General features: G+C 37.1%; 1 protein-coding gene and 2 long non-coding RNA genes across 5 annotated transcripts in view; 2 read left to right on the plus strand and 1 right to left on the minus strand.

The window, feature by feature from the left end:
- The window catches only part of LOC134497916 (uncharacterized), an 854,438-nt gene that overhangs the window by 730,053 nt on the left and 98,626 nt on the right, over positions 1-25,759 (plus strand). The gene's annotated exons all lie outside the window — the stretch shown is intronic.
- Positions 1-25,759, minus strand: part of OSBPL10 (oxysterol binding protein like 10) — a 75,945-nt gene that overhangs the window by 3,276 nt on the left and 46,910 nt on the right. The window contains exons 7-11 of one of the 2 annotated variants that reach the window (XM_063303924.1): positions 13,138-13,284; positions 6,732-7,197; positions 3,853-4,039; positions 3,001-3,183; positions 1,182-1,335 (exon numbers count right to left, since the gene is read on the minus strand). In XM_063303924.1, the coding sequence (XP_063159994.1) occupies positions 1,182-1,335; positions 3,001-3,183; positions 3,853-4,039; positions 6,732-7,197; positions 13,138-13,284 (1,137 nt within the window). Of the gene's footprint in view, positions 1-1,181; positions 1,336-3,000; positions 3,184-3,852; positions 4,040-6,731; positions 7,198-13,137; positions 13,285-25,759 lie in introns of those variants that run through there. The other variant, XM_063303925.1, reaches the window with a different exon arrangement.
- Positions 3,177-7,270, plus strand: LOC134497914 (uncharacterized). Its single transcript, XR_010067968.1, has 3 exons — positions 3,177-3,314; positions 3,874-3,963; positions 6,830-7,270. It is a non-coding gene; the product is annotated as an uncharacterized LOC134497914 (long non-coding RNA).

Here is a 25,759-nt window from a genome sequence, read left to right on the forward strand (position 1 = left end):
ATGGGTGTCCAGATTTGTGTTGCCTGGCTCTGATACACTTATTTAAAACTTAATGTTCTGGGTTGAATCCAAGTTTAGATGTAGGATTAGAGGTTAATACAAATAGATTTTCCAATCTCTACTCAGCAGCCTTGTCAGATTTTTTTTAAAAAAATAAACAATTAGTTTAAAAAACAGGAAAAAGGGTTGGTGCAAAACAAAGCACCAGGCTCAGACATAACTGCTACCAATAATGCCTCTGGGCCTCAAATGAGCCCCATAAGCCTGACAGACAGCTGCAATCCCATAGTTTTGTTTGGGAATATGCCCATCTCCCAAGAAACAAAGTAAAATTCATCAGGGGCAGGCACCACAGAAGTAATAGTAGCATCCTGAGAAATCAATGCTTTGTAACTTGGCAATCCTTCCAGCCAACGTTTTGCCAAAAATACATGTTCCACAAAATCCAGAGCTACTGGATCCAGATGTGCTCAAAGAGGGACCCTGAGAATAAGCTTGAACTGGAGAGCTAAAAGAGAAGGAGAAGCAGCCTTGGAACAAGCTTCTGCCAAAGGTCCATGTATCAGTTCACTGCACTACAGCAGGCCCCATGCAAAGCAGCCCCAACTGCCCATCCCGCATTTGCAAAGGGTCTGCAATGAGAAGGAGTTGCAGGGCAGCCAGTTCCATTGCACACGGCTACATCTAAATCTAACCATCCACCAAAATGCAAAGAAGTGGAATTAGCTGGAAAGATTTTCAGCAGCATGTGAATAAGCTAGTCTTCTCACGGTCGGAGTTCATTAGCATAGTTTATTATTTATCTTGGCAATAGTGGCTCATGACATTTCAACCTGGGACACAATAACGATCACAGAAAACTTCTAATTTACTGTGGTGACAGACCACTACTGGGTTCTGCGCAGCCCATCATATTTCTCCTCCTTTTCTGTTGTTTAAAACAGCATCCAAAAATGCACTCAAATGCAGCCATTCTAACTGCTGATGAATACAGCACTTTTTTCTTCTGCTTAACAAAATATTCATCCACATCACACTCATATCCAAGCATGTTATTCCTTAACGTATTGCATGATTAAGGAAGATCTTCGAAACTCCAAAACTGGAATGTCCTAAGGATATTCAAGTGCAATGATTTGCCATGAACGGACTTCTCTGCTATCTCATATCCTTCCCATTACCTCTTTGATAAAATATTTTGGTTTCCAATGTGTGTTGCTTGCTGCTCGCTGCCCCTCCTCTGTTCGCTGCCTCTCCTCAAGGAAGTGCTTGTGTTCTGTTGCCACAACAATGTTGCCTTCCTTCAGGGCAGCAGTGACATGTTGCCATAAATGTCTGCAGACAGGGAAAGAATGAGAAGGCTTGGTCTGAAAGCAAACCTGCTGCAGAAGAGCTATAGCCTTGCCTACTGGTTTGCATGGGTGGAAAGGAAACTCTAGTTGACAAAAACCACTAAAGCCCAGAGAAGGAATGTTCATGTCTTGGCTGCCATCTTGGAAACTTTTTTCAGAAAAGTTCAACTAAGCACAGCACTCCAAATTTGTAAGAAAAAAAAGGGCAAGATTCTTAGTTTTTATACAAGTGTAGTAATTGTTAATGTTAATAAGATTAAATGTTAATACTAAGATAATGTTAGTAAGATTAAATTTATATTGCAGTAGCTGATAATCAGGTACATCCAGTGTTGTATGATTGGACTTCTGCTTATGCACACCATTTTAATCTATTTATTTAGGAAATGTATATGGCTGCCCATCTTACATGTGTACCTTGGGCTGCTAACAACAGAAAACAAAAGCAATGTAATAAAATCTCTATTACTCAAACAAAAAATTGAAATGCTCAGGGCACAATAAACCAGGCTCCACTAAGAGATTTCTCTTTGCTAGCTACCCTGTATGCTAGCTATCTCCTCTTCCTTATCTACCTATGTGCCCCAAACTTCATCCGGGGTTGACTCACAATCCAGAGAAGAATGGAGCAGTACACCACTGGGAAGCACTTATTTCATTGTGCAAAACTGAACAAGACAGTCAATTTGTATGTATTGGCGGTGTTGAGTATCTGTCTTAATAGTTTTACTGTCAATCCCTTTACCATTTAGTTATCTAAAGCTCTTTTTCTTTTCTTTCTTTCCTTTGAACTGAAATGTTAAGAATAGCTACTGAATCAAGAGACTTCTACAACTTTTCCCAGAACAAACTATTCCTTTTCCAAGGGTTTTTGTGAGGGTCAAATAAGGAGTGGCCCTCACGTATGCCACTTGAGCACCTAATGAAAATAGGGGATATAAATGTAGAAATAAATAAATGAATTCTTATATCCACTTGCTCCGATCAGAGCATTTACAAACTATTCTGTATATTGCTGACTGAAATGCACTACAGTAAACTATTGAACTCTGTAAACCATGAAGAATACTTTTACTGAAATGTTTTTTTATTTAAATCTCAAATTTATATTCAAATACATACTTAAGAAAGGTTAAACTTTTCCCCCCATCAACTGTCCTGTTTTAGATTAAATTTGTTCTCTCTAGAAACCCCATATAGTCTTTTAACATCTTCTGCATAGCTCAATTTATTCCAAATCAATTAATAAAATTATATTTTCAGTTCACCTACAGTAAGTTCAGAATGCTTTTATGTATTTTTGAATTTCTTATAGGTTATCCTTACTGGACAGATGAACAATGTACAGAAGTAAAATCCACAGGAAAGCAACACTGAGCTGTTTAGCCTAGAGATAGATGCATCCCTATACCATTCAGCATGCTGCATTAAATGCATCTGGCAAAACCATGTGCTTAGAAAAATCTTTACAGAAGCAACTTAGAAAAGCCCTGTTTACAAGGAAACCCTCTTTTTGACTACTGGTTGCCTTAACTGCCCAGAGTCCCTCTGGTGAGAGGAGATGGGCGGTGACAAATTTGATAGATAAATAAATGAACAAACAAACAAACTAACTAAAAGGGATGAGATTTCACCAAAATGGTTTCACCTTGATTCAAATGGCCCTTGTTTTGGTATTGGTCTGATCTTCTTCTGGATTATGGGTAGTTTGGTGGTGTCGATTACTTTGGTTTCTCCACTGCTATATGTGAATTCCAGAATGCCATTCCACTCCCCTTGTGCTTTACATACAATGGTATTGGTTGGATTATGCTTCACTTCTGCTGTAACCCTAATACAAATAATAAAGGATTAAGATTACTGACATCTGCATGTATCATAAACCGTTTCATCACAACAAAATTCAGAAAGCAAGATAAGTGTAGAACATAGTTGCTTATTAAGACTTCGCTTTTTAAAAATGTATGTATTTTAGATACACTTTGGAAGTAGACAGCATTCTTGATGTAAGTTCAGTATGTTTTGATAAAACTCAAATCGCAAACAAAATACCAGAAGTAATCGTTCATGCCAACACAGTGATCACATTGCAGGACACAAATGATCTTAGCTACGCTTTTTTAAAAAAGGGAAATAACAATGCAATGAGCACAATTTACTAGGATGTTCTTCAAAGCTTTCATCTTCCTGCACAGAACTCTTACATTTCAACTTAATGATCCCCAATTTTTTGGTCCACAAAAATAATACAACCGATGCTGATGTAATGGAAAGGACAGAACAGTGAGTTTCACACTTCACTGTGTTCTGGCTCAACTGTGTCTCTACCTCAAGTCCATGTGTACATGCAAATTTATATATAAAAAAGCCATTTACATATAAAAAAGTCACAAGCAACTGCAGAATTGAAAGCTGTAAACAAGAGGCCAGCCAATGTTTTATGCCTTAGTATTTGAATAGAATACTCTAAGGAGAGAGAGCAAAAGCCCAGTTTTGATACCTGTGCACTTTTCCTCCATAGAATGGCTTGGTGTGGAATGTGACAGTAGCAGAGTAACCACTCTTGGCACACTGAATATTGACTTTGCCTCCGAGCTCCACCCAAGGAACGGTAAGTATAGAACGTGCGTAGGCACAAGGTAACGTAAATATATATTCTTCGTCATGCTCCACAAGATAAAGAATGCCTATGAATGTGATGGGAGGAGAGGAGATTAGCACTGAGAGTTTTGGGGAAGCATGATCACTTTTAAAATGTATGCTTAGACAAAACAGTTCGAGAAAGACGAAATATTAATCTTCCTTGTAACTTCCTCGAGGGGAAAGAATGCAAAGACTGGTGCAGGTAATGACAGTTAATGAATTTTTGCAATTGAGCTTTTGCTGAACCCTTTTCAACTTTTATGTTCACAGTTAGTGTAAAAGCCATATAATTAATCAAAATAGATAAAACCAATGAATAACTTCAAGAAATCCAAATAATTTCTCAGTCTCTAAGCTCGGCCTTCACTAACCTCAGAAGCTTCAAGAAAATAGTTCTGTTACATCCATGAATGGAAGGATAGAAAGAAAATTTCAAGACACTCCCCTTGGTATTGATAACATTAATTCCCTTTTCTACCTTGTGCCAATTCTGAAGAATTACTTGCTTGGTTAAATTAAATTCAAAATGTCAGGTATCACTTTGTTTGCATATGAGATGCCTGATATGGCATGTAGATATTGCTGCCATAACTGGCAGTACAACTGATAATTTAGCAGCCTTAAAAATGAGATAATCTTCTATCATATCAGCTACCAATCACATTTACCTTGGTATAAGGCAAGCAGTATTTATTGATCACTATATTTATTATAAAAACAAACATAGCCTGGGATACACTATTCAGTACTGATGCTTTCCCTTGCTTGGTTCTGTTAAATTAAAGATAAAAGCTTCCAATTTCTCATCTACCAGAAAATCTCAGACAAACCAGTGTTATAGTTACTGCTTCTATGAGACAAGGTAATGTAGACCATAATGGTAAACACTGTACCCCCAAACACACTTTCTGCAGATCATGCTGATGAAATACCAAGGTGCCATGTGAGGTTTATCAACCCTGGATGGGAGAACTGTAACCCTCCAGATGTGTTGAATTATTACTGCCAGCATACCTCATAATGTTGCCCAAAGTTGCTGGGTGTTAAAGTTCAGTAGTGTCTGGAGGGCTACAGGTTCCTTGACCTGGGTTGATACAATTATAGTCAACTACAACACTAAAGAGGCACTATCAGATTTGATTTTATATGGGATGGATTATATTAGTGGCAAAAGGATGGGACACAGGCTTAAGTGGTGTCCTGTAAGAAAGGATCCTCCTTCACCTCTGTTTTGTTTTTTTTCTTTTTTCACATGGTACCCATTAGGCTAGGATTCAATCACCCAGCTACAATGAATGGCAGTTACATGGATTTGCAGAAATCAAGGACTGAAAAGCAACACTCAATATGGCAGCCTTGGAATTTTGTCTATCATTTTATGAATATGATGACATTTTATAATCACATGAGCACCTATGATTGGGGTGGAATATTATCTATTCCACAGAACAGGGATGGACAACCTCCAGTTGTTTTACATTGTAACTCTCATTCTGCAGATTTGTAATTCAAGTATCTGGAAACCACCAGGTTGCCCACCCTTCCAATAGGAAATCCAAAACAGTTACATCTTGAATCATTAGAATCAACTTTAACAAATAAGAGGTACTATCACTTCCTACAAGGCCAATGAGTCTCAGAAGGTGCTGCTGGGGGACTTCTAAGCCATCCTTTTTGTTCTGTGAGGTACTGGAAAATTTCATCTTCTCCCCTTTGCAAACTGTAAGTGAAATTACTAGGGAAGAAGAATCATCCAAAGGTTGATTGATAAATGCAGTATTATTAGTATATGCACTATAGATATATAAAACCTAATAATTCAGGAATGGAAAAGAACATTCCCATAAGGCAGCCCTTCCTTCCCAGCAGCAGACCAACTGCAGCTGCATACAGGTACTTCTCAGTTGAAGGAAGATCACAATGGTAGCAAATGATACCAATGCCAGTTCCATAGTACCAAGTTCAGGGGAATTTGAGCAACCCCTCTGCGTGGGCTGGGCATCATCCCTGTGCCCAAAAGGAAAAAAAGGGAAGGTGGGGGGAAAGGATGGATGGACTGATCGACAAAGAGAATAAAGGAGATTCCCAGAAACCTCTAGTTTTAATTCATTTAGCCCTCTTATTGATGAGGTTCCTACATTACACTAAGCCATAATGTGATTTGTTTCTGGCTTAACATGGTCACTAAACCAACCTATTATGGTTTAGCATTATGCACATCATCTTGTACCTCAAACTATGATTAAACATCCTAGCTTAGCATTATTCATACCCCTGGAAATCAGTTCTACCGAGCACGTTTACAGCACAATAAAACATACACACAAACAAAAAAGGCCCAAATATAAACTAAACAAAAGATTCAATTGTATATACATTTTTAAAGGAAGAATATATCCTCTATAATGTTCCACGTATATGTACACAATTGTTTCAGAATTGAGTATTAACACAAACTGTATATACATTAACAAAACAAATCAAATACAAATCATTGCTTAACAATCTTTTTTTTTCTTTTTCTGACTATATGTTGACACTTGATCCTTATCTATATAGCATTTCTACTAATTTTTGTGTCTGGAGGCTGAACTTTGCATCAAATGCTTTACTGCTTTTATTCCAAGTAAAATGTGGGGCGGGGGGCAGGATGACAACAAATCCTCAGGTTCTTCTATTATTCTTTTTGATAAGAAAGCGTGCTATAAAATGTAATCTCTTCGTGACACTTCTTACCTTCACCTACCATAGAAACACCTACAGACATCCCCATGAATTTGCTTTTGGTCCATACGTGAACATTCACACACACTTTCTTCTCTTTGCATTCACAGTAAAAACTGGACACTGGTGGATGATGGGACACTTGTTCAGCTACAAATCTCAGCCTGTAACATTCAGATGAAGCTTGTCCCTTGAGACCACAAGAGGCATTGTTTGTTCTCATTGGTTTTACTCTGTCCTTAGGCACATCCCAAGAGCAATGAAATGTTTCTCCAATTATTGGATTATATGGCTTCTTGGCAACAGCTCCTTTTCGGCCTTCATGAAAGGCTGTCAAATAGTATTCCACAAAGGAGATGATTCTTTCCTCAGGGGTGGTTCCACATGAAATTGATAAAAACAGATCTGGATGGGACAAGAAGTTTGCAAACATCTCCAGCAGAGACCTCTTCTCCAGAATAAAGGCTGGAAGGACTACCTATATTGAACATAATAAAAAGAAAGCAGTCACTTTGTCATAACTGCATAAGGGAAGGATAAATAGTCAAGCTAGCTGCAATTCTTTGCTGAATGAAAAAATCAATCTTTTCTCCCCTTTTCAGAATCCAAGTATAAATACAAAAGGAACACCTACTGTATTATGATAGACAATCATGCAAAACACTCCATTTCTCCAATCCCTATTAGACCTTCAAGTAACAAAGTCATACTATTCAAACTGCCTGGATTTTTTCATTACTATGTTCCACTTAGCTGCTGAATCAGACAATTGTTCACTGATTGCACTCATTGTTCTCCAAAGTAGCACAACAGTTTGATTTAAGTTAATTAAGTTCCAGAGAAATCTGCCAGTTGGCAGGGAGGACGACTCAAAGAAATCTGTTTATCAAAGAATGGCAAACAAGCCCAGTGTTTCACTGCTGAGAAAAATTGATTCTAACAGTCACATATTCTATATTAAAGCTTTCCATCTCTCTCTCTCTCTCTCTCTCTCTCCTTTGCACATACCGGAAAGCTTTTACTTCTGTCCAACATGGTGCATTTATAGTTATAATTTTAAAGATGTTCTTTTAATAATTTCTTTCTTTCTTGGATTTACAGTATATGCCACTAAATCCAAAAAGACTCATGGCAACTTAAAAGAGCGACAATTAGAAGATCCACAGTATAACAGGCAACAAAAATCAAAGTATAGAATAAATGTCCACATTAGATACAATAAAACATTCATGGCAAGTAACACAACTTTTTGGGGGGGGGGGCGCCTTCAAGTCGGTTTTTGACTCCTGGCGACCACCTGGAGTTTTATTGGCAAGGTTTTTCAGAAGTGGTTTGCCACTGCCTCCTTCCTAGGGCTGAGAGAGAGTGACTGGCCCAAGATCAACCAACTGGCTTCGTGCCTAAGGCAGGAATAGAACTCACGGTCTCCCAGTTTTTAGCCTGGTGTCTAAACCAGGGTTTCTCAACCAGGGTTCTGGGGAACCCTAGGGTTCCACAAGAGGTCAATAGGGGTTCCCTGGGACATCATGATTTATTTAAAAAATTATTTCAAATTCAGGCAATTTAATTCTTTATTTTTAGTTCAAGAACTCTGTTAATGCATATATACAGGCCTACACATGAAACAAATGTAATAATTTTGTAATTTCTGTCCTATATTTGAGCCTGAATGTGCAGGGGTTCCCCGAGGCTTGAAAAATATTTGAAGAGTTCCTCCAGGGTCAAAAGCTTGAGAAAGGCTGGTCCGGTGATTGTTATCAGTGTTTCCCATTCCAGGAATGACCATAATGGATGCAGCAGCCGATGATGGGCAAACACCCTTCTGGCTACATATTCTACCTTCTGTTCTCACGGGAGCTGTAAGTTCAGAAGCCCCCAGATTACAAATCAGGTCTTTCTGGGGGAGCACAATTTCATCAAAACCCAACGTTGGAAATATCCTGGAATTGGGATACAGGTAGTCCTCGCTTAACTACCATAACTGGATGTCATTAAGCGAAGCGGTTGTTAGGTGAAACATCACATGACTGTACCACTTAGCAACACCAGCTTCAGTAGTCCCAGTTGCAGTTGCTAGGTGGAGACTATACCATCGTTCGGTGAGGACCTCACACTTCTGCCCTGTCGCACTTGCCTCCGCTTCAACTCCCCCCATCTCTGCCCTTTTGGCTGTCCTGCACTCCACTGCCGCCTACTCCTGCTGCCTCCTGCCAGCCCCAGCTGACCTTCACAGTCTTCCTCCCATTGCTAAGGAGGCACGTCCAGCCAAGACAGCTGCTGGCCCTTTGCAGCCAGTAGGTTTGTGGAGTTGAAGTGCATGCTGTGGTCGTAGATGCAGTCAGGCTGCCAAGCACCCTAATTTTGATCACATGACCGTGGGGGCACTGCGACTGCTGTAACTTTGAGGACCTTAAGCAGGCCCCTTCACTCAAAGGCGCCCCTTTGCATTCTTTCGCACCAAGGCATGCCCCTTGTTGTTGAGTGTTGGTGAATGCTGGTATGTCACCCAAAACATCATGGCATGTCACCTTTGACACACGTCATAGGTTTGCCATCACTGCTCTATTCAGATGGTTTTGGTTCCGCATTTGATCTCTTTTTTCTGATAATGCTGATCAAAGACCTGCATTTTTCATAATACAGTGTTGGTGCAATCTACTAATTATTTCATAAATACTTAGCAAAAGTAAGATTATGGAACTTAAAATATTAATTACATCTGTATTTTTATTTATGATTCTCTGAGACTCCCTGAAATGTTTCACAATTGTTGGCTGGACTATTCTCCCTTGTGCTCACCTACATGGAAAGGGGAGGCTCTCAGCTGGAAAGCACATTAATAATCTTTTGTATTAATTGCTTTATATTAATATATACAAATAAGAGATGCTTTGTTATTCTAAAAGCAAAAGCAGCATCAACTTAGGAAATTATTAACCACTGACTCCAAAATAAGGCAAATACGGTAAGTTCAATAACAAGGACTCGTTGTTTAAATATTAATTTTAACTTTTTTGCAACTCTGACTGGGGATCTGGTCTCATCACCACTTTGAAAAATAGCATGTGGGTTGTTTTGTTTTAAATAGGAACAACTGTGACTTGTTAAAAGGCTGTGAGGAATAACTAAAGGGAGGTCATTTTTTAATAAACTGGCACAGATGAAGTTGGATATCTTTTTCAAGAATGAGAAACATCTGAAAAGAAAATGGATTGAGTAGATTTATATAAATGGCACCTCAAAATCTGCCAGAGGAGTGGTGATTTTAGTTAAAACATCTTCTAATTTTACAGTTGAATAAGAGATTGCAGATTCTGAATGCCTCTATAAGATTTTAGCGGCTTCAAATGACATGGAAGTATTTTTGTGCAAATAAAAATAAATAAAAGATAAAACTTTTATTTTGGGCAATTGTTTTTCAAGCTGTTTTGGGCTACAGAATGATCAGTTAATAGTTGCTGGGGGCTTTAATTTAATTTTGGATCTGGAGGGGAAAAAAGCCCCCAGAGATGGACTGTTCTCATGCATACATTAAGGAATTTAATTTATTGGATAATTGAAGACAGTTTAATTTAACAAGCAAATACAACCCTTTTTACCTACCTCATGTTCAAGCCTTTCTGGATTATTGTTTAGTACAGTATCACATTTTATGGTTAATTTAATTGGGAAATGTAACTTTGGTTCAGTTTTAATTTCTGATTATCCACCAGCAGTAACGTTACAGAGTTTGGACAGAAAAGTTAATGAGATATGGTATTTTAATACTTCCTTAGAATACTTGGTAATACTGGAAAGACTCTCAGTTTGTTGAACAACAAGAAAAAATATAGGTGTTTTTTTAATAAATAGATTCAACTAATTTGGGGATACCATACTTCCAGACTGCTAAAAAAATCAGTATTAGAATACCTATTCTCCATTATTACCAAAGAAAATATTAATAAAGGCACATAAATTAGCTAAATATATTTAAATCTATCTATCAGTGAGATAATTAAAATTATCAGTCTCATTCCAGTGCCACCACGTTATCCATTCTGGTTGAGATGTTCTCCATAATGTCTTCAATCAGCTAATAATTTTTAAATATTATTCAGTTCCAGCATGTGTAGGCAAAATTACACATTTCATCAGTGTCTCTACTTTAAGTGGTCCTTCCTATTAGATTCACTCAATGAGGTCAAGCCAACAAGCTCTTTCTTTTCATGCATTATTCAGGAAAGCGGTCTCAACCCTGGTGTATTCAATTTCTTCACTGATCAAAATAAGTTATTTGCTGACCTTTCAATATTAAAAAGCACATTCAAGGGAACAGGCCAATCTCATTAGAAGTTTTTTTTCAGTACCCTATTATAAATGCACAGACTAAATGCTAGGCTCATTGTTCTTCACCCATTACACACACAGATATGCAAGACATTTTCCCAACAGTATGTGAGTCTCAAAACTAAAGCATTTTAAAGTGTATGAAAACTAGACACAATGAATGTTAAGGAGAAGATATTTTTTTCTAGTATATTATGTAAACAGCTAGTGAACAAAAAAATTCCATGAGTAGTCAACACAGAGATTGGTTAAGCACAGCTAATAATTACACTTGGTTGCCACTATGGCAGCTCTTATTGGTTGGAAAGGACACGTATAAGATCATTAGCACAAACAAAAAGCTGTCTCAAGTCCTCTGGCATTTGCTAACTATTGATGATGAAGAATCTGTTTTCTTTTTTGAATTTTTCCCAAGCTCTAAAGCAGACTGAATTTCTCTCACTGTTTCTGTTTTTGACACAAAGAGAGATTAGCATTCAAATAATCTTTCCCAAGCTTGGGAGGTTTTTTTGGAAAATTCTGATGCAAGATAATAATCTAGATGTTGGGTGATGGATGGGCACCTTTACCTACCCCTGAAGTTCTTCTCTACTAAGATTTAGATTGTTTTCAAAGATTCAAGTTCAGTTTGAACTTCTTTTTAGAAATCCTGTTGCCCCTAGGTAAATTCCTGTTCTATATATCTTGGATCTCTTCAAACTTCTCCTTGAGATATCATGAAGGCTTAAAACCAGCCTTCTAAATTTGTGGAAATGGTTAATTTGAGTGATCTGATTTTCTAAGAAAACAAATTGTTATTAACTTAATTAAATGTCTTGTGTCTTTGAACATTCTTTCCTGTCTATGTGCTTCAATGTTGTTATACGTTATTGATGATCCTAAGGGTTAAAGTGAAATGTTAATATTTATATGCCTAGTGAGCTAAAAAGATATACTAAAGTATATATGGAACATTTTAAAATATATAAATGTATGGATTAACAGAAGCAGTGAAAGACTTTGTATTCCTAGGTGCAAAGATTACTGCAGATGCTGACTGCAGTCAGGAAATCAGAAGATGCTTAATCCTTGGGGGAAGAGCAATGACAAATCTCGATAAAATAGTTAAGAGCAGAGACATCACACTGACAACAAAGGCCCGCATAGTTAAAGCAATGGTGTTCCCTGTAGTAACATATGGCTGCGAGAGCTGGACCATAAGGAAGGCTGAGAGAAGGAAGATCGATGCTTTTGAACTGTGGTGTTGGAGGAAAATTCTGAGAGTGCCTTGGACTGCAAGAAGATCCAACCAGTCCATCCTCCAGGAAATAAAGCCAGACTGCTCACTTGAGGGAATGATATTAAAGGCAAAACTGAAATACTTTGGCCACATCATGAGAAGACAGGACACCCTGGAGAAGATGTTGATGCTAGGGAGAGTGGAAGGCAAAAGGAAGAGGGGCCGACCAAGGGCAAGGTGGATGGATGATATTCTAGAGGTGACGGACTCGTCCCTGGGGGAGCTGGGGGTGTTGACGACCGACAGGAAGCTCTGGCGTGGGCTGGTCCACGAAGTCACGAAGAGTCGGAAGCGACTAAACGAATAAACAACAAAATGGATTAACAATGAGGGAATTGTCAAAAAATTCAAGGTTAGAAGTTTTCTCCATTTCCCACAAACATGTGCTTCATGACTTCATGTTTTTAAAAAGTAGGATGCCAACAATCTAGTTTATAGTTCTCTGTGAATTTTCTTTCTATAAGTGCGTATCTCTCAATAGCAAGGATCTAGCCACTTCCCAAGAGCAGGTTAGAAATATAAAAAAGCCAGTTTTTGATTCCAGGACTGTGAGTTGTGAAGAAGAATGATTACTTTCACATTATAGTGAGACTGAATGTAAAAGCTTTCTATCCCTGAAACAACATACTGCCTGCTTAAAGAAGATGTGAGTGTGTCTGTGTGTGTCTGTGTGTGTAGTTAAAGCAAAAAGGCAGTTTTTGAAGAAGCAGCAAACATCATGATAGCAAGTATCACAGGTATGCAGCAAAGTCAAATGAGAAAGTTTGAAACAAAGCATATTTAATTTCTAAAAAGGGCTGAGCTACATACCCTGGTTAGATCCATCCCAAGTTTCAACTGTGAGATAAGATGAAGGATTATACTACGCTGATCGTCCATGACTCCTAAATCATCCTCTTCATTCTCCTCGGTGTCTGTCACCTCATCTTCAACCAGAATCAATTCACGAGTTGTATGCTAAAAAACAGAATATAATTGTATTGTCATCTGGAACAATATGGCATACATTCAAATAATGTATTATTTGCTTAATTACAGCATTCTCTAAAAACACTATGATTACTTCCAAACAATTCACTCAAAACTAACCAACTACCATAGACCTCATGCATTCTATATGTATGGAACAGGGCAATATGTTTGCTGGGAATTATAGAAACTGTGACTTCAACACATCTTGAGAGCACTGAGTTCAGGAAAGCTTAATTAGAAATACCAGTGAATATTAATGGGTTCTCCAGTGTTAAGCCATAAAAGGAATCATCGGAATGAATCTGAGCTTTACCAATAGAACCACCAAACCTCTAAAATGAAATAATCTTATTCATGTCAATATGTATACTGTACATGTGTTCTTCTCCTTCTAAACCATGTGGGGTGAAGTTAATATATATAGAGCCAGATACCTAAAACATTAAAAGTGGGTTTGTCACATTTTGTTAAACTCTTTCAACTGTGTTAAAAATAGACCAATACCAAGTATAAGATTGTAATGCACTCTTTCGTCTTATGTTGAAGATAATGACAAATGCACATCTGCTCATTTTTCACACACATAGGCTAGTGTTTCAGATACAAATGCTGCACTGATTACTTAAGTTAAACATAGTATTTATTGCTTCTTGATTACAAATTTTATCTAAAAGTAAGTGTATTTAATTTTATAAAATTGATTTTTTTATAAATTTGAAATTTCCATTCCATTATCAGAATCATTATTCAGAATATTCAAGCCATCAATTATTTGATTGTCCAGCTTATTCTTCCCTAGGGTTGGCAGAATAGATACATTCATTAAAATACTTCAGTCAGCCTAATTAGCTTTTTGAAGTGATATCAGTACATGGGATATTTTGGTGCCCTTACATTTGTTAAAAATACAGTGGTTCCATTGTAGCAACTGCTCTTGAAACTGAACAAACCCACAATTTGAAGGAGCTTTTCCATCTACATTTTACCAGTCAGTCAGGCACCATTACATAACTCTGAATCAGTTATACTGAATACAATTCATTTCCATAAATCTACCGTGTGAAAATAAGCTACTATTGAAAAATAATAGGGTTGTAAATGTTACAGGTAATCCACATATTCATTTAAATAATATTAGTATCTTACTAGAAAAGTAATTACAGAAGTATAAGATTAACTACAAAAACACGTCTACATTAAATATAGCTAGATAACTAATGGTTTTGGAAAATGAACCATTTTCTTCCCCTGCTATATGCCAATAGGACAATATACTCTTGCACATGAGCATCGCTTAGGTAAATAATCTATTTCACTTTCCATAGTGCCAGAAGGTAAATCTTTTACACAACCTAACTCCATACATGACAATAAAAACAGCACATGATCTAATTCTTTAATTAGATAAATCTAATTTATTGAACATAAAGCATTAAACATATTTTAATATAAAAAAGGAAAAGGGAATCAAGTGGACCAGGAGAGAGAACATATCAAAAGTGACTTCAAAACTTACAGGCAATGTTCCTACGGCTGGCTTACTTATCATCCAGCGCAAGCTCAGTGAACTTACAAACAGCACTGCTGTTTTCAGCTACATTGCTAGCTCCTCCCTAGCAGGCAGAATGGCGCTAGGGATTAGTAGTGTCCGTAAAAGTCTCAATCCCACTTCCTTGTTCCAGCTCGATCCCCAATCTCCGTGTAATTTCCAGTGAATGGGAAAAGTATGCTGTTAATTTAGCACGCATCGGCTGCTTACGTTGGTAGCCAATGCTCCAACAGTACAAATTCCTTGCAATTTAAGAAATGTTGCTAAAGTTGCTGGTTGCTTTGCCCTTTTCCAAGATGTACACTGAGCTAACATTTGGAAGAATATCTAACTCAGCACTGGATAGGAAAAGGATTCCAATACCATGTTAAAAGTTTTCCAGCATGGGAAAACTTTTTTTAATTAAATAACAAACCTAGAATTTTAAATGCCTTATAGAAATTCTTCTTTCCTCCAGGCTTGTTTTCTCAACAAGTTTGCCACTTTGCCAAAATAAAAGTAAACAGCAACTCAGTCCTGGGAAAGAAGAAAGAGTGCAAAAGATACTCAAGATAACCCTGCCTTTATTCTGTTTGGTATAAGTATCCGACCCATGTTGAAAGAGCATCAAAAGCTTTTTATAATTGACAAAACAACTAAAGATCGTGTAAGTGAAAAAAACCCTGCAAACGCAACCTTTGTATAGGTTAAGGGAAAAGAAGAAAAAAAGATTATTAAAAAATCGTATGAGATAAACTTGTTATAGTAGAAATTATTAAAAAATCGTATGAGACAAATTTGTTATAGTAGAAAATACAAAAAATCATAAGTAGAAAAAGTGAAAAATAAGAAAATTAAAAATTATGGAAAACTTTAAAAAGAAAAGAAAAATATAGAGCAAAAAAAAATAAAAGAGAAATTTAAAAACACTACTACTCCAAGGGATTTCAGAAGAAATGCTGAAAATGCAGTACAGGAACTGCCCTCAAGCCAAGGTGACCCCTAAACAATATTGTAAAGAAAACATGAATCATAAAAAGGCTGCTACTTCATTACTTTAAATGATCACTGACCAATAAATAATAAATCACGAAGTCTATTTGTGATTTTTCATATTTTTCTTTTCAGTTCTTTAAAGAGTTTGTCTCACAAGAATTTTTTTTTTCTGCACCATCTGGATCAAAAGTACATTTTGCCATCAAATAAGGAAAAAATTGACCAGCACTAAGTCTATTGGTCTGCATTATTTTTTTAAGAAAACTAATTTGAAAGCTAGCTAAAGCAAAGCTAAAGTTTTTCCTGTGCCATAATTTATATTACAGCACAACTCTACTACATAACCAGTTTTTTGTAGCAGCGGTAAGTTGTTGTTTTCAGAATAAATGAAAGATAAATCTTTTTCTAGACAAGTTTTTGGAAAGCTGGACTACAGAAATATTCCAATATTCATCCATTTCTTACTTAAGGCCTAATCAAGGGCAGAATCTCCCAATTCCATCTTTCAATTAAAAAAAATAGGTATTTAGGTGTTTTGCTTTGTTATCTTGACCTCCTAGTTTAGTTTAGGCTTTTCTTTTTTCATTTTTAATTATTGTTTTTTCTCTTTGTTTTTTGGAGGGGTTAGGTAGTTGATATAGAGTTTTGGGGGGTGCTTCAAAATATTGGGTTTTTTAATATAGAATGTATTTCTTTTTTTAAATGATACAGTTCTTTCAGATCATAGTAATAGGTCATATTGTTATATTGCTATTTAGTGTGTGTCTGTGTGTGTGTGTCTGTGTGTATTACATTACATTTAAAAAAGAAATGTTAATTGTAAAGTTTTTGAAGTTTAAATTTAAAAAATTAAAAAGGGAAGGGAAGGGAAGGGAAGGGAAGGGAAAGATCTATTTAATCTGTTGAGCTTCTCATTATCACAAAGTTTTCATTTTCTTCTTTACAAAAGAATACAAATGTCTCAAGTTCATCTCCACACACCACCAATTGATTCCTAGAACCCTTACCTGACTGATACCTAGAAGTTATCCTGAGAACCATCATAGGCAAACCCCCAGATCTGATTTCACTGAAGAATATCCATGGATGTTTTATATATACAGCAGTTGAATAACCATCCATTAGTTAGCAACAATTTAATAAAATCAAGGAATAAGAGCAGAAGGTCTGTCTTCTGTAACAGTCACTTGAGCATAGCACTGTCATATTGCACAATATGGAAACTAGAACTTTTACCACTGTTCAAATACCAGGCTAGGAGGTAATTCTTAAAGCACCTAAATTGATTAAGAATATAAAAAACAGACAAAATAAATTCTATTTAGTTCAATATGATTGCAATATTCTTTGCAAAGAACTAGAGTCTACCTTCTATACACACTGTACAAACATTTTGGAATTATTATATATAAAAAGGGGTTTCATTTTAACGGTTTGGGGCATCATGAACAGTAAGCATACAACATGCTTTCATAAGACAAATCAAAAACAGAAACTTATCTGCATCACCCTAAAATATCTATGCAAACAAGGTTATAATAGTAATTATACTTGCAAGCTATGAAAGTCAAAATTAGATTATACAATGTGATTTCTATCAATAGATGTGTAGTATACTTAGTATAATTTAGCTCTACTTTTAGTATAATTGTGCACTTAATCATTTGCACTAAGCATACCTCACCTGGGAACTTTTTAATTGACTGTGACAGATGTTATATTTGAGTGGTTCAATAGCAATAAGCTTAGAACAGTACCATACTGCCAATTATTAATTTAGCTGTACATATCACTGTAGGGTAACAACATCTGCACAAGTATGTAGTCAATAAAGGATTTCATCACTCAATCAGTAATGGAGAAAGACAGACCACAATAAGAAATCCTTTAATGTCTCTGTTACACAGTGAATGTGTCATGCTATTTAATCTGCACAGACAAACAATGTTGACCCAACATGTTTATTAGTTATTTGCTATAAAGAAATGTTTAGATTTTACATCAACTACAAGGCACAACAAAATGCTGACTCACACAATTCTTTGCTTGACAAATGCATGCAACTTAGTAGTGAGGGTTCTTGGACATTTCAGTTTAATCAAGTTGAGGTGTCTTAACAGTATTCTTTTGGTAAGACAGATCAAAATAAAACCACACTGCTTTAAACAATCAGTACATTTAAAGGAGTCTTTCTTTCTCTTTTTCTTTTACTCCAAAGATTAGAAGACAGAACAATGCATTCATACTATGGAACACCACTGCCATGCTACTTACCTGGGAAGAATATGACGGTGTCCCTAGGAGAGAACCTGAGTGGCAAGATGCCATATAAAACTCTAGCACCATTAGAGAGAAGACTCTGCTAGAACATTTTGGCCTGATGTACTAGGGTTGTCCCACATGATTTTTGATCCCTTGGAAAACTGATTGCACTCTAACAATAGAAAGCAATGCCTTCAACCTGACTATGTAGATCAAAACAGAAGGAAATTAGGAGACTGGATAATTAACATGTACTATCATCGAAAGTTACAGATGACTGAATAAGCAGAGGAAAACAGCCGGAGAACTAAGGACATCAGAATCATAACACAAAGAAATGAAAGCCACAGATTTGATAAGGAGCTGAATGATTTAGCAGTGATAGGAGAAGAGGTGATGAAATAAAGAAGAAAGGAATGAGAAATATAGGGAGAGGAATGGAAAAGTTAAATATATGATTGCTAGAGTAAAAAGCAGAGCAAGACAGAAAATTGAGCTATGATGTGAAAAGAGATAAAGGCAAATAATCGTCACACCTGAGGTTAGAAAGGAGCTGGTCTGTTTTTTTTAAAAAAGGGGATACTTTTATGGGCAGGACAAGTTGCACTTCTGTTGTCACAATGATCCACAATGATGTATACAAGTCATAAGTCATTAGTGTTTCTTGTTCAGGATTGGATCTGTTGGTTAGGATTTGATACATACCACTAATTTAAATTGTGGCCAGTAAAATCAAATTCATTCTTATAATGCAGTATCTTTTAAAAATCATTATATTTTTAAACATATATAACAAACAGGAGGAGGTTGAACTTAAAAAGCAGTTTTTTCAAGACGTACACTTGAACAATATGGAAAGCAAAGAAACCTTAATATATTCAGGAACTATCAGTGTGATAATGATAATATTATCACTGATAATTCCTAAATATATTAAGGTTTCTTTGCTTTCCATAGCCGTTCAAAAAAGACCTGCCGACCTACTCCAGTACTCTCTGCCAAAAAACATTATGGATCAGCTCAAAAATGCAACAGACATGGTACCAAGCTGTTGGTGATAGGGAAGAAGTACAGAGATTAAATGCAAAGTTTCAGGGAGAAGCGAGGACAGACAAAGAGGAATTTTGGGCTGAGCAATGCAGGAAACAGGAGGAAGCAGTCCAGAAGGGACATACAAGAGAGTGTTTTCCTTATGTGAAGAAGGTCAGAACTCCTTTTATGGCAAGAAAGGCAACAGTCAGTGGACATGATGGACAGGAATTACACGACCAACAAGCAATCAGAGAAAGATGGCGGGAATACACAGAGTGTCATGAGCACTGATGGTGAGCAGGAGGGGGCCCCTATCCAGGGGGGGAAAACGCATGCGTAGTAGCGAGAATTTGAGCTGTCATTCAAAGAGACACAGAACAGACCCGCCTTGACTTTTGGGGTTTATCTGTATGGGTTTTCCCACACTTCTTCAGTTTGTTAGGATTGATGTCCTAACAAGCAGGAACCATGCCGAGACGAGGAATAGGTCTCTAGTGTTTTATTACTGCTACATTAGACAGAAAATCCTAACAAACTGAAGAAGCGTGAGAAAACCCATACAGATAAACCCCAAAAGTCAAGGCGGGTCTGTTCTAGGTTTCTTTGAATGACAGCTCAAATTCTCGCTACTACGCATGTGTTTTCCACCCTGGATAGGGGCCCCCTCCTGCTCACCATCAGTGCTCATGACACAGAGCAACTTTACATAAACAAAAATCAAAGCCAAGGCACAGGAGGAGAAGACGACCTGCCGGAGCTGGAACCTGATATCCTGGAGGAGGAAGTAGAATGCAGTTTGACTAGTCAGATGTCAAACCGCAAAGCCCCTGGAGTTGATGGAACACCAGCAGAGCTACTGAGACCACTGCCAACAAAAGCATTGACAGCATTATGTCAGAGTGTATGGAAGACTGGTCAATGGCCAAAAGATTGGAAAAGGTCAGTATTTATTCCAATACCTGAAGAAAGGTGACACAAAAGTCTGTTCAAACTATCGCACCATCGCCTCAATACCACATGCGAGTAAAATTCTCTTGAAGATCATCCAACAAAGTATGAATTCAACCATCGAAAGAGAGTTACCAGATGTACAAGCTGGATTCCAAAAAGGAAGAAGAACATGTGATCACATAGCCAACCTTCGATGGATGGTGAAAAAGGCAAGGGAGTTCCAAAAAGACCTCTACATGCGCTTGACTACTGTATACAAAAGCTTTTGACTGTGTCGATCATGACAAGCTCTGGAAGTGCTTGAAAAAAATGGGAATATCATCACACCTCGTCCAACTGATACGATCTCTGTACTCTGATCAAGAAGCAACTGTAAGGACAGCATATGGAGACACAGAATGGTTCAAAATTTGAAAAGGCACTCGTCAGGGTTGTATTCTATCACCTTCATTATTCAACATGTACGCAGAAGTGGTTATGAGAAAGGCACATCTGGAAGAATCTAATATTGGGGTAAAAATTGGTAGGAACATCAACAACCTTCATTATGCAGATGATACAACACTGCTGGTGGAAAGTAAAGAAGATCTAGAACGGCTAATCCTAATAGTCAAATATGAAAGTGAAAAACTTGGATTGTGCCTTAACAACAAGTAAACAAAGATAATGACAATGGCAGAGAACATGCAAGTCAGTGTTAAGATCAGCAATGAGATAATTGAAGCAGTTAAGGAGTTTAACTTCCTTGGCTCTAAAATTGATCAAAAGGGTGACTGCAGCCTGGAGATCAGAAGATGCATAGCACTTGGAAGAACAGCAATGACCAGTATAATTAACATCTGGAAGAATAAAGATATCAGCCTCCCAACCAAATACAGACTAGTTAATATGATCATATATCCAATAGCTACATATGGTTGTGAAACTTGGACTTTGAGGAAGGCAGATAGGAGAAAGATAGATGCATTCGAATTGTGGTGCCGGAGACAACTACTATGCATCTCATGGACAGCGAAGATTACCAACAAGGAAGTCCTAGACACAGTCAAACCAAAAATATCCCTGGAAGCCAAGATCACCAAACAAAAACTGTCATACTTCGGTCGTGTTATGCAAGCCGACTCACTCAAAAGGACAATTATGCTGGGATTGGTTGGGGTAAAAGAAGAAGGGGCTGCCCTAGGACTCACTGGCTTGACACCATCAGAAGGGACACTGGAATGACTTTGATGGAACTAAAGGAAGCTGTAAAAGATAGAAAGGCATGGAGAGCGTTGATCCACAAAATGACCGAGAGTCGGACACAACTGAACAGATAGACAGACAGAATGATAATATATAGAAAAGAAAGCAATCAGAAAATGTATTTATTATTGTGATCTAATCACAATCAAAATTAGCACATAAAAACTAACTATAGTAAAAATTACACAAATAAATAATAAAACACAAGAAAAGTAGCACTTGTACAACTACAAAATCTTAGATCTATCAACATAATACCCGTCTACATTTTCTAATAAAATTTATAAAATAGCCCTACCATCCAACTTTGCTAACCGACATTCTCAACCACTGCTCACAAACGCTTCCACCAATCAGTCTCTTAATTAAATAAGTATAGTTTCAGAAAGATAAAGACACCCCTAAATTGAGCTTATCTCTTGGTGAACTACAGGGACCATTCTTGAGATGGTTACATTCCATTATTATATTATACTGCACAATCTGATCTCTAATTTATTAAGAAGCATCTGTGCAAGTATATCTTAATACAGAACGAAACCTATACATTAACAAAAACGGGGAAGCAGCATCGAATGAGGAAATAGGATTTGTCTGTCTCTTTTTTAAAAAGGAAAATATCCAGACAATTTGAAAATGATTTCCCCCCTTCACAAGCTCTATTTTCAATTTAAAAAAAGACGAAGAAAACCATCAACACAATCTAGCATCCTCAAAAGCATTTTCCTTTGCAAACATTTGCCTCATTTCAACTGCACACACACTTGAGTTTATGGTTACTTATTCAATGCCTGCCAAAGTTGCTTGCAAAGGAATTATCTACATCAGTGTTTCTCAACCTTAGCAACTTTAAAATGTCTGGACTTCAATTCCCAGAATTCCCCAGCCAATATGGGGAATTCTGGGAGTTGAAGTCCAGACATCTTAAAATTGCCAAGGTTGAGAAACACTGATCTAGATGGTAATGGTAACATAAAGAAAAGCCCATTATCTGATACAGGGGAGGATATAAAAGATCCATAATGTCCATGTGCATAAGGAACCAGATGTATATTGTCCTGCCTGCAAATCCCATGAGCCCTCAAGCAAACCTAAGGAGTTAGAGGGAAGACTGGAATCTTGCCTCCTTTAGAAGCCTCCTGACATCACTTGCATGGAGGTTTAGATAAGGTGGGAAACATCTCATTAATTATCCCAAATGGCCACGTGAACTGGCAGTTTGCCTTAAGCTGCTGGGGACACATGGGGACACATGGAGAAATCTTCCTTAAACACCTTTCATTCCACCCAACATTTAAAAAAAAATGTTCCAGTCCATCTTTCTTCAAAATGAGGAAACATATTTATATCTCCCACTTTCACCACAAATAATAAATAGAACAATAGCAATACATACACAGTCCTTCTCCTGAATACAAAAAAAATAATTCAAAATCTAACAAATATTTGCATGGAGAGAAAAGGGCATCTACCTTCGTAATATGCCGGTGGGTCAGTCAATTCCCTCAGGAATTCATTCTGTTTCAATGCACCAGTTAAGCCTCATTTTGTTTAAATCTTATTTGCAATATGTGTATGTTGGGTGTCTGCCAAAAAAACAATGAATCCTCCTCCCACCCCAGTCTATTATCTCTGATTAACAGAGATGTGATTCACAGCAACAAACTTTAATGAATTTCAGAATAAAACCAAATACTAAGCAAAACCTTCCTGTGGAAATAAGCAGGATGGTAGCCACAACCATACCATCGAAGCCCTGTCATTGTGTGTTGTGATACAACACATGTAAAAAAGGAGAGGGGCTTTGACTGCATGGTTGTGGCCACTATATCGACTTTTTTGACTCTCCTGCAGACGCCTCTGCTTTGGAAGCCACAAACATGTTGAGAACTACTGTACATCCAGCCTTCAGCTCCAGTTTATACCCTATACTTTTTAATAGCTATTCAAAAACACCAGAAAAATATATTTGGGGTCTCTTGCCATCAGTATATATATCTTGTCCTTACCCTTTATTTGTTTGTTTGTTTACTTTGTCTCCATATGCTTCAAGCAATTAGATTATGGTTAATCTGCCAGTATCTATTAGAATATGTATATTTTTAAAGTTTGTTTTTTTATATTTTTAATGTTTAGTTCTTTGTAATACATTCTTTAAAAACAATTTCAGTATGTCACCATTGCAATAGCACAGCCATTAGGTGGTACTTATGCCAATACTATTTAATTTTCCAAGAATAGACCTTACAGCTGCAGTTCAGTTACTGTAACTTTCAAAGAAGTCTCAGTAGAAGCAGAAAAAAGGCTTGGAAATTGTGATCAACACAATGGCGAAGAACATGGAGGCTAAGCAGTTGGAGGTGCGGAGGTAGATCCATAAACAGTTCTAAAAAGGAGTCAAGGTGGTAGGAATGCCCAGAAAACACTCACTAAGTTTACTGGGCAGGAGTTAGAAAAGGCCAGCTGTATGAAAGGCTGCTAACTCCTCCAGAAGCAGTAAACATATTCATCTAGTCAATATAATTAGTTTTTTATGAAGTAAAAAGGCATAAAACAACTACACTGCCAAATCTACGGAAGAAAATAAGAAATAAAAATGAAGGCCATTAGCGTGCTGACAATCAGAGAAAATATTGCATTATAAAGGCAATTCTTCTATCAGTCAAATGCCTGTAGCTTAAGCGCTCCTAAGTATAAATGCCATTCATAATCTGTGAAGGGTTTATTTTCTCAAACTGAAGGCTGAGCAATAACTTCCATCTGCAAGTGTCACCTCCACAAACAGGACACACAATTTACGTAGCAGACATGACGTGACTGACTCCCCAGAAGCCACCTGAAATATGCCACAAAATTTCAACCTCAATTCATAATTCAAGGTTCCTTTTCAAAATAATTCAGCAGAAAAACAGCACCTTAATCTTACCTTGATATTTTTCTATTGATACCTGCTTCACTGCAGCAAATAAATGGAAAGGATAGTCAAAACATTATCCCACAATTATTCATGTCTGCTAATCCAAGAGTCAATCACTAAGATTTAAATAATCACTAAGATTTACATATTTAAACAATAAGATTTTAAGTACGCTTAAGATGGAACCCTGGGGGCAGAGTGGGGGGGACTCATTTACTCCATCATCTCATATTACCACTCTACCTCTTTAACGTTTATCTATAGCACAGAACTGGAACCTGGATGGTCTTCCCAATGTCGCTGAACTACAGATGGATGCTTGAGCACTTGGAGGATTAGAGAGCTGCCCGTTATCGCACTCCTTCCCACGCTCCATGCACTACACTCTCTCCTTGTTTAGTGACCACATTCTGGTCCAACGATTTGGTCATTAAGCAAAATGGTCACTAAGTGAATACGTGACAGAGAGAGGGAGAGAAGGCTGCGAAAATCACTGGTTGCTGTTGTCTATTTCAGATAAAGTTCTTGTACTGTGTCCTGTGCCTGACCCATTTTTCCCCCTTCCCCCACCCACAATGCAGGGTGGAGGGATTGCTTAAACAAGCAATCTCTTTCTGAGCTGCTTTTCTCTGCAGCACAGCACTTCCCTAAAAAGTGCTAACCATAAATTAACAAGCTCAGCTCCTGAACTTAATTAGTTGATTAGAACCCTCCAGCCAGCTGGCATTGCTGCCTGAAACTGACCAGAATTTAATCAGTTTTACACTGAATGCTTTTGTCGCATTGATCAGAAACTGAAAATTTTTATTACCATTTATTACCATCATATTTGTGAGTGGTCGCTAACCAAGATAGTCACTAAATGAGGAGTGACTGTATTCTTTTATTATCATACAAAATATTTGTATTCAGTGAGCTAGAGGAACAAATATGTAAACTTTAACCAACACTACTTTAAAATGTAAATGTTCTATTTATTTATTTTATTAATCATTGAGATGTATACTCTTCCTTTGCTTCCAGAGGTCAAGGTGTATGTAACACTCCATCCTGCAATTCCTTGCAACAACCCTGTGGGGAATGTTGGCCTGAGGGAGGACTTGCCCAGGGTCCCCAAAGAGCTTTCAGGACTGACAGCGAACCTGAATATGTATCTTAATCCTAACACTAACCCTAACTCTCCTGCCCACTGGTATTATTATCATATATAACATGATAGTAACATATTATTAACATATATAACATTCTCATCTTTTCCAGAGACAGAATAACTTCATCACTAATTATTTTTATGGTTGTGAGTTTATGCTCATATTTATTTATTTTTATGTATTTAATTTATATAGCCGCCCATCTCACTACTGTGACTCTGGGTGGCTTACATGGTTAAAAATATAAAAACAACCAAAAATAACTGCAGAAATATTAGAAACAATAAAACTATAAAAACTATAAAAACAATCTGTGGGAAAGCACCACTCATTGTCCTAACAGTACAGCAGTAAATATCAAGGCTTCTTAATTAATTA

The sequence above is a fragment of the Candoia aspera genome, chromosome 4 (assembly GCF_035149785.1).
Source record: "Candoia aspera isolate rCanAsp1 chromosome 4, rCanAsp1.hap2, whole genome shotgun sequence".
In the NCBI taxonomy this organism is placed as follows: domain Eukaryota; kingdom Metazoa; phylum Chordata; class Lepidosauria; order Squamata; family Boidae; genus Candoia; species Candoia aspera.